At 51.1% G+C, this 8,643-nt stretch overlaps 1 protein-coding gene across 1 annotated transcript; it reads left to right on the top strand.

Annotated features, from left to right (window-relative positions):
* The first annotated feature begins 1,696 nt into the window (after window positions 1–1,696).
* On the top strand, window positions 1,697–7,800 carry CXCR5 (chemokine (C-X-C motif) receptor 5). Its single transcript, XM_009082182.1, has 2 exons — window positions 1,697–1,796; window positions 6,724–7,800. Exons 1-2 carry the CDS (start codon window positions 1,758–1,760, stop codon window positions 7,798–7,800), a joined length of 1,116 nt encoding a protein of 371 aa, XP_009080430.1. The 5' UTR covers window positions 1,697–1,757.
* The last annotated feature ends 843 nt before the right edge of the window (window positions 7,801–8,643 follow it).

The raw sequence follows: 8,643 nt of genomic DNA on the forward strand, positions 1-8,643 counted from the left end.
CGAGTGTTCGGCCACGGGCAGTTCCCTACCTGCCTGCGAAGGGACGGCACTTCTCATTTACGCTCCTCTCCATGTATTTTTCCCTATGTTGTTCTCGTCCACTGTGCTGGTTTGAGCTGAAGTAGAGTTAACTTTCTTCACAGAGGCTAGGAAGGGGCTATGTTTGTGTGATAATGCAGAGATGTTTCTGTTATTGCTGAGCAGAGCTTACACAGAGTCAAGGCCTTTGCTGCTTTCCGTACTGCCACACTGGCAAGGAAGTTGGGGATGCATGGGAAATGGGGAGGAGACACAGCTGGGACAGGTGACCCAAACTGACCAAAGGGATATTCCATACCATATGACATCATGCTCAGTATATAAGGTGGGAGGAAGAAGGAGGAAGGAGGGGAACATCTGGAGTGATGGTGTTTGTCTACCCAAGGAACCGTGACACATGATGTGCCCTGCTCTCCTGGAGATGGCTGAACACCTCCTGTCTGTGGGAAGCAGTGAATTAATTCCTTGTTTTGCTTAGCTCCTGTGTGCAGCTTTTGCCTTCTCTATTAAACTGTCTTTATCTCAACCCATGAGTTTTTGTAGCTTTTACCCTTCTGATTCGCTCCCCCATCCCGTTGGTGGGGGGGTGTGTGAGCAGCTGTGTGGTTCTTGGCTGCTGCCTGGGGTTAAACCATGACATCCACTATCTTATCTCTCACAGTTCACGGTACATCCACACATGGATCCCTTGGGTCATGCCTCTGAGGCAGCAGTTGTTCCCTTGAAGTAGTATGTGTTTGCAAGTGAAATCTTCTGTGCCTGTCAGTATGGAGCAGGCTCCCTGAACCCCTGTCATTCCCACAGCAGTCTGAGGGCTAAGCTTATTGCATGGGAAGCTTTTCCAGGTTACAGTTCCCCATAGCCACATTCTGTCCCTCTGACCCAAGAGGTTCTGCAGCATCACTCCACCACAGATGCACAGTACATTACTTTGCATGTACTTCTGGTTTGCTGGGGGGTAGTTGGGGCTGGGGGGGGTGCATTTCTTGAAGGTCACAAACTTATGTAAGCAGCACAGTCAGTCCCAAATGTGCACTGCCATGGGGAGCAGCACCCTCGTTGCTGGTCCCTAAAGAAAGTCCCTGATGCTGGGTGCTCCACCCTTCAGTTCCAGCAGAGTGAGAACATCCTGGGCTCAGTGGTACCCCACTCCTTGCATTGTCTCACAACCCCTTGGGGCAAGGCTCACTCAGTCTGTATCCCCCCCACCAGGTGAGGGACACAAGGCACAGTGTCAGCTCCCTGTGGCCTCCCTCTGGTTTTGCTGCTCTCCATCCTCTCACTTTTGGGAGGACAAGTGCCCAGAGGCTGATGTGTCAGGCTGAACACATGCATGGCACACAAAGGTCCTTGAGGCAGGGAGAACAGTGACATCCATGGCACAGCACCTGGGACACGTATGGCCATGGGCAAGAGGCCTGAAGGTTTCCAGGGAAAACCTAAGGATATTCTGGATCTTCTCTGGTGCAGACCAAAGGAATGTGGATTTTTCAAACTTTGTTTTAAAAATCAACTTACAGCACTAGTAAAAAGATGATAAAACTAGATGCTAATCTTTGCATCAGTAAGGTCACTCTATGCCTGAAGCTCATTTGCCTTGCAAATACTCTGTTGTTATATGCTGTGTTCCTCCCTACTCGCTTAAATTATTAACTCCACCCCAAAAAAGAACTTTTGTTGAAACTGCTGGAGGAGAGACAGATCCTGCCCTTGAAACCATGGGGCCTGTCAGCTACTCATCAGAGACCTACGACTTGGTGAGTCGGGCCTAGCTTTGCTTGATAATGGGGACAACAGGTAGAGCTGGGGGTGGGCTGAAAGACCTGGTTTCTGTTCATCTTCTCACCCTGTTGTTGGCAGAGGGAGAGCTTGAGCCATTTCTTACACCAACACAATCAGCCCTTGCATCTCTTAAGTCCGGCCTTGAGCACAAGCACAATGTTGTCGCTTGCAGTGAGCAAGCATAGCGTGGCTGCAGCCATAATGTTCCAAGAGTGCTGGGTATTCCCTTGGGGACAGCTGCCTAACTACTGGGATCTTGTACACATGTTCTGGCAAGCACTGAGCCTGAGCACTGCCCTTGCACAGTCTCTCCAGGCAACTCACCAGGAGAGCTGTGCTCCAGCAGCCCCATCCACGCTACCAGCTCGTCCCAGCCTCTGGTCCTGCTCTCTGCACACCCACCCATGGGCACAGCGTGGGCGTCAAACACTCATTCTGAGCCAGACGTGTTTTGCACCAGCCTTTGGTGGCATAAATGACTGTGCACACAGCATGCAAAGCCCTTTACACCACGTCTGGTCTCATTACACAACAGCAATACCCAAGCAAACCCAGTGCTCTCTCCGCATGTGAAAACCCTTGGTATGCCCATATGTGCTCCTATCCCTGCTTGCTTTTACCACGTACAGGCTGCCACAGACTCTGCGGAGAGAGGAATATGTAGTATATTTACAAGAGGGGAATTTTAAAGAGAGGAAGATAAATGGCAAGTACTTCAGGGAGTTATGGCACCTGGTCATTCTGCCTTGTAGTTCTCTTCCTGGAGTTTGCAAGTGAAAGACAGAAGTTGCACGTTTTAGAGTATGTTGTGCTATCCATGGAGAAGTACACAGAGGCCCTACCATTAGCCTGGTTTTCAAATATTGCAACTCAGAATTCATTTTTAATGCAGTGTCACTCTGCAGAAGACCTCAGGTTTAGTTTCTCTAAAGAGAGAAATGCTGGACCAATTTTTACCAAATTTTCTGTTCCTCCCTTTTCCTATACACCAGGGAAGAGCAAGGAGATGAGTGAGCAAACCCTAGCCTCCCTAGTCCTTTTCTGATTCATCCAGTATAGAAATCCTTTGCAAATGGTTGTTGTTCCTTTAAAACGTTTTTTGCAGATGACGCTTCTTTCTCTGACCTCTGCTGAAGTTCAGCAGCAGCAGTAAAGTTTGCCAAGAGGTTAAAACCAAACGCAAATCTTTTTTATCTCCATGCTGGTTCATTCCTCTAACTGAACCCTCCATTGGAAATCTGTCCCACCACCATTAAAACCAGTGAAGTGGAAGTGTGCTGTCTGCTTGCCCACGGCATGTAGTGCGCTATCAGCAGGTGGCTGCTTGTGGCAAACCTGCATCATGTTTAGTGCAGGGGGATTAAGCAGCACTGGGACTTTTTCTTTGCATACAAAACTTCCCAGAATCCTTAGGTCAGTGGTGCTACCTCTGCTGTGAATTATTTTTAAGTCATAAAGGAGACCCCATGTGTGTGTAGGGGAAGCTCAGCTCGTTTTAGGACTGAGCAGCCACAGCCAGGTGCCACAGCATTTCTTTCCCCAGACTTCCTGCAGTTGGGAGTTTGAAATACATTGTTTCCCAGCTCTGTCTCCTGGCAGCTTCCCAAGTTTGGCTCAGAGATCTCATAGGAGTATCGCTGCATTTGCTTTGGTGGTGCCATATGCTGCTTTACTTATACTCGATGCTTGCAGCAGTGGCCTACCCACAGAGATTTGTAAAAAAGGCCTCCAACGGGTCTTGTCAAGGTGGTGACACAAACCCTGCCCTGTGCACTCGCCAGAGAGTATTCCTTGACCAAATGAGCAATTGTGGAAAGAAAAATGCTGAGAATGTTTGCACCAAAAGAGCAAACGTATCGCACAGTGAGTACAGCGAGGACCTCACCTGAAGAACCACTGAAATCTCCACCAGGTCCCCTGAGATGCTGCAGACCAGTTTTCATTGTAACAGGACCCATATGACTCAAAAGCATAAAGGCAACTGCACTACAGTAAAGTGACACTTCCACAGGCTTTGCTTTTATTCATGGGTTTCCCTGGTTCAGCACCTGGTGAGGTCATGAGCAGAACCTCTGTCAGTAAATTGCATTGATGTGGGCAATTTCAGATTTAAGGTTTTGGGAATGAACTGTGCTGCTCCCAGCTTTGGCATGGGCTAGAAGGGAATGACTCACATGGAAAATCCCTAATAGGGCACAAGCTGCTTCACTTCTGCAGCCAAATATTTTGATCACTGACAGTTGTGGGGAACCGAGAATAGCAGCTGACATACAGAGACCAGAATAACTCTGAGATGTGGGTTAGAGGGGCAAAGGGATCCCTGAACAAAAAGCACAGAGGAACAGCCTTCCCAGGCATGCGCTTGCCTGCTCTGTTACAGAATGACACCACTTTTTCTCCCACCCCTCCAAATCTGTCTGCAATCGTCTTGCAGGAAACCTGTGTAAAGGTCCCTCTGTGTGCACACTTTTGAATTCTCCCATCACAGACCTGACAGACACCCATTTCCAGTCCTAGAAATGGGGATCACCAGAAGCCTCAGCTTATCACATTCAGTGCCTCTCCTGCAGCTCTTGTCCCTGCCCTTCCTGTCTCAGTCTGGACTCTGACTTTTCATCCTTGTTTACTCGTCTCTAACTCTTCTCTGTCCAGAGCAGACACCCACATGCACTGCTTTGCTCAGAGATGCACATGAGAGGATGCCTCAGACACAGCTCCACACATGCTTCCCCGGCCCACAGCGAGTGGCTTATAGTAAGAGCCCTCCCTGCCTGCACCCCATCAGCAATCCAGTGGTGTCTGATAGTGGCACTCAGCCTCTGCACCTCTGGCTCCAAAGGCAAGGTGATGCTGAAAACTGTTCAGCAGCCAGAACTGCTGACCACCATCCAGGCTGCCCATCCACTGCCATTGATGGTGCTGGTGTGGCTCTGAGGCAGGACTCTGATACTCCAGACAGCAAACACAGCCATAATCCATAATTTCCTTTTTCCCTTCAAAGCTGGAACCCTTCAGCCTCTCCCCAGTGCAATTTTCTATGCCAGCATACAATCTCCTTGGGGTTTTCAGCGCAGGCAAAGTACATGGCCTGGGCAGCATGGCTCAGGAGGAAGCGCCATGGCATCACAGACAGCCACAGCACTGGATGCAGAGCCAATGGGGAATGAGACAGTGCAAGACCAAGAGTTAGCTGGGTCAGAGCAAAGCCTGGCTCAGCACTCTACCTGGCAGTAGCCAAAGGTAGAGGCCCAGGGAAGAGGTTAGGAGATGGACAAGGTTATTCTGCACTTTTCCCAGGGGCTCGTTCACCCTCTTACTGCCCACTACTCAGGGACCGCCTGAGCCAGCTGTCTGCTCTATGGATTTGGTAATGCTCCATAAATTTCTGCCCCATCAGCACATCTGAGCTCCTCTTGGAGCCATGCAGATGGTTTCAGCAGTGGAGCAGTTTGAGACGAGCACTGCTGCTGCTGCAGTCACCTCTTTATCTCAGGTAGTTGTGTGCAGAGGCACTCAGTGCCCTGCCCAGGAAAGTCTGCCTGAGAGAGAAGAAACATAAATCACCCTTCCCTAGCTAGGCACAATGCAAGACTCCAGGCTGGTCACAGTCATTTGGCTTAGTGAGCAAAAACCTCAAAAATCAGCTCTAAAATGGTGTAAAGCAGAGCTGGTATTTTTAGACAGGAACTTTGGCTGACGAGGGAAGAAGCAGCAGGTGCAAACGGCTGCAGCTGGCAGTGAAAGGTATGAGAGCAGCAAGCAGAGACTTCCTCTGTGGTCGGCACTGAAGCCTCTGCACGGGTCTTGAGAGAGGGTGTGGGTGGGGAAGCTCAGAGTGACTGCACTGAGCTCTTCCTAGTTCTCACTAATTTTTCAGCTTGCCACAAACCTCCTGCACTGCTCTCTTTTTGTGCTCGTCTGCATCCCAGCCCTTCGCTTTTGTGAATGCCCAGGCCAGCTGGAGCACACCCACTGGCAGTGCATACACCAGTTTCCCAGCACGTGGGACTTGCCCACAGCCTCAGCCCGAGCACAGGCTGCTTACTTGGCAAGAAGCTACAGCAGGCCAAGAACAAATCACATCTGCACAGCTCTATTGCACTGTCTTTACTGGGTATCAGCCTGGGCTCCAAGTGTTGTTTTCAGGTTTCTTTTCCTGCTCCAACTGGAATGAATTCAGAACTGCAAGGTTTACTGACAGAACAGCTTTCCCTCTCCAGCCTTCATCCCCCGTAGCCATGGCACCACAGTGCCTCAGAGGCTTTCCTGAGTCGTGTTGAACACCTGCCCCACACCTTTCTCTGAGTATGTGGAAAGTGACCTCAAGGCCAGATGCTGCTGTCCCCACCTCACCTTGTTCTGCCCCAGGCAGCTCCCAGGCCTCTGAGGAGGAGGAGAAGGGGACAGGATCAGTGCAGGAACTTGAGGTACAGATGTGATGTGCAGTGAATCCCACCACCTTTGCACCTAACAACAAGCAGGACAGGGGCAGTCCATGTCAGAAATGGGTGGAAAAAAACATGGAAACTGGTAGAGGAGGATTCTGTGCTGTGTGAGAAAGCAAAAGCCACCAGCAGGTAACTTGGCAAGAATCACAAGATGAAACCGGTCGTCTGTCTGACTGGACACCAGAACACCCCCAAATGTGCTAGTTAAAGATTACAGACTGAGCAGCCCTCACTGTCAGAGATAGAGACAACCCTCTCCACATGCAGCTGCACCTCCTGACACTGGAGGAGCCTCCAAGATCATCAGACTGCAGACAGGCAGCACCTCCCCCTGATGGAAGTGGTCTGCAGGATGTTGGGATGCTCTGCTCCAGGTCTGCCAGGTGCAGCTGAGGGGCTGGGCTCCTGTGCTCATAAACTCCCCTTCACTAACCAGACTCTCTCTGTTCCTCAGAGTCAGGTGGAGCTCAGTGGTTACTATGAAGCTGAGAACACCACCCCTTCTTTGGAGGGCTACTTTTGCTTCAACCCAGCCTCGTCCATGGTTGGCAACCAGAGAGATCCCTTCAGAAAGGTCTTCATGCCCCTCATCTATCTGCTGATGTTCATGTTAGGGACTGTGGGCAATGCCCTGGTCCTGGTCATTTTAGAGAGGTTCAAGCGGTCTCGCACCACCACGGAAAACTTCCTTTTCCACCTCACCCTGGCTAACCTGGCACTGTTGCTCACCTTCCCTTTCAGCGTGGTGGAGAGCTTGGCTGGGTGGGTATTTGGGAAGTTCCTCTGCAAGATCCTCAGTGCTGTCCACAAGATCAATTTCTACTGCAGCAGCATGCTGCTGGGGTGCATTGCGGTGGATCGCTACCTGGCCATCGTCTATGCAATCCACACCTACCGCAAACGCAGAGCTCGCTCCATCCACCTCACCTGTGCCGGTGTCTGGCTCTGCTCGCTGCTTCTGACCTTACCCGACCTGATCTTCATGGAAGTCTGGACAGACGACAGCAACCGCAGCATTTGCTACTTTCCAGAGGTTGGGATCGATGGCAATAATGCCTGGCTGGCAACTCGCTTCCTCTACCACACCGTGGGCTTCTTCGTGCCCCTGCTGGTCATGTGTTATTGCTACATGGCCATCGTCCGGGTGCTGTGTCAGTCCCAGCGCCTGCAGAGGCAAAAAGCTGTCCGTGTGGCCATCCTGGTCACAGGCATCTTTCTGCTCTGCTGGAGCCCGTACCACATCGTCATCTTCCTGAACACGCTTACCAAGCTAGAAGCCTTCACCAAGAACTGTCTCCTGGAAGACCAGCTGGACACAGCCATCATGGTGACAGAGGCCATCGGCTTCACACACTGCTGCCTCAACCCCATCCTCTATGCCTTCATTGGAGTCAAGTTCCGTAACGACTTCTTCCGGATCCTGCAGGAGCTTGGCTGCATAAGCCAGGAGACCCTGCAGGAGATCCTGGAGGTGACAAGGAAGGGCAGTGGAATTGAGTCTGACAACACCACCTCCATCTCCACTTTCTAGCTGGGAAAGGCTGCCTGCACAGCAGAATTGGCCTGGGGCTTTCCTTCCCAGTGGCATGCCTGCTGTGCTCTGAGTTACAGGTTTCACAAGCATCCCCACCACTTTCTTGACTCCTCAGGAAACAGGTCCAACATACATCGAACGCTGGAAGCCCATCAGTTAACCTTACCTGGCTCTTCCTGGTTCTCATACTTGCAGAGAGATCCACCTGGCAGCTGTTGGTGAATGCTGGCTGTCCGACGGCCACTCTGGTGGGGCTGGATGAATCCCAGTGGGTTGAACTGGACATTCCCACCTCTCCCTCGAAGAACAGACCGTAGGCATCCTGTGCATGAAGCCAGGCACGAGACTGGGGTGCCAGGGCAAGGAATAAAGTGCACCCAAGTAAATGTGGAGTCATGTCAGTGAAGAAGGGCTGAGGACAAAAGCTGAGCAGGTCTCCATTTCACTGGGGACGACAAACCTGGGTGGTGATCTTGCCCTGAACTGTAAGTATCCGGCAACCGCTCACATCAGGGCAGCTTGATGATCATTTGATTCAAAGTAAGAGCAGCAGCTTTCACCCGCAGTAATTCTTGCACCGCAAGCTGGTGTGCAGGAAAGCCTTGGCAGACTCGGGCAGCCTGCTACTGCCTAGGAGGTCTTGTCAGAGTGTAACGTCACAGCGCGTCCACAACGCTGCTCCATAACGTTTCTGTTGCTAAAGAGCACTGTGGCCCCAATTGTACAAGAGCCATAAGTACCGTCACACAAGCACAACCCTCATCATGAGCACACTTTAAAATCCGCTCTACCCTTCACCTCGCTTTTTAAGCAATGTCAGAACAATGTCAGTTCTCCTAC

This window comes from Acanthisitta chloris, unplaced genomic scaffold (genome assembly GCF_000695815.1).
Source record: "Acanthisitta chloris isolate BGI_N310 unplaced genomic scaffold, ASM69581v1 scaffold27639, whole genome shotgun sequence".
In the NCBI taxonomy this organism is placed as follows: Eukaryota; Metazoa; Chordata; class Aves; order Passeriformes; family Acanthisittidae; genus Acanthisitta; species Acanthisitta chloris.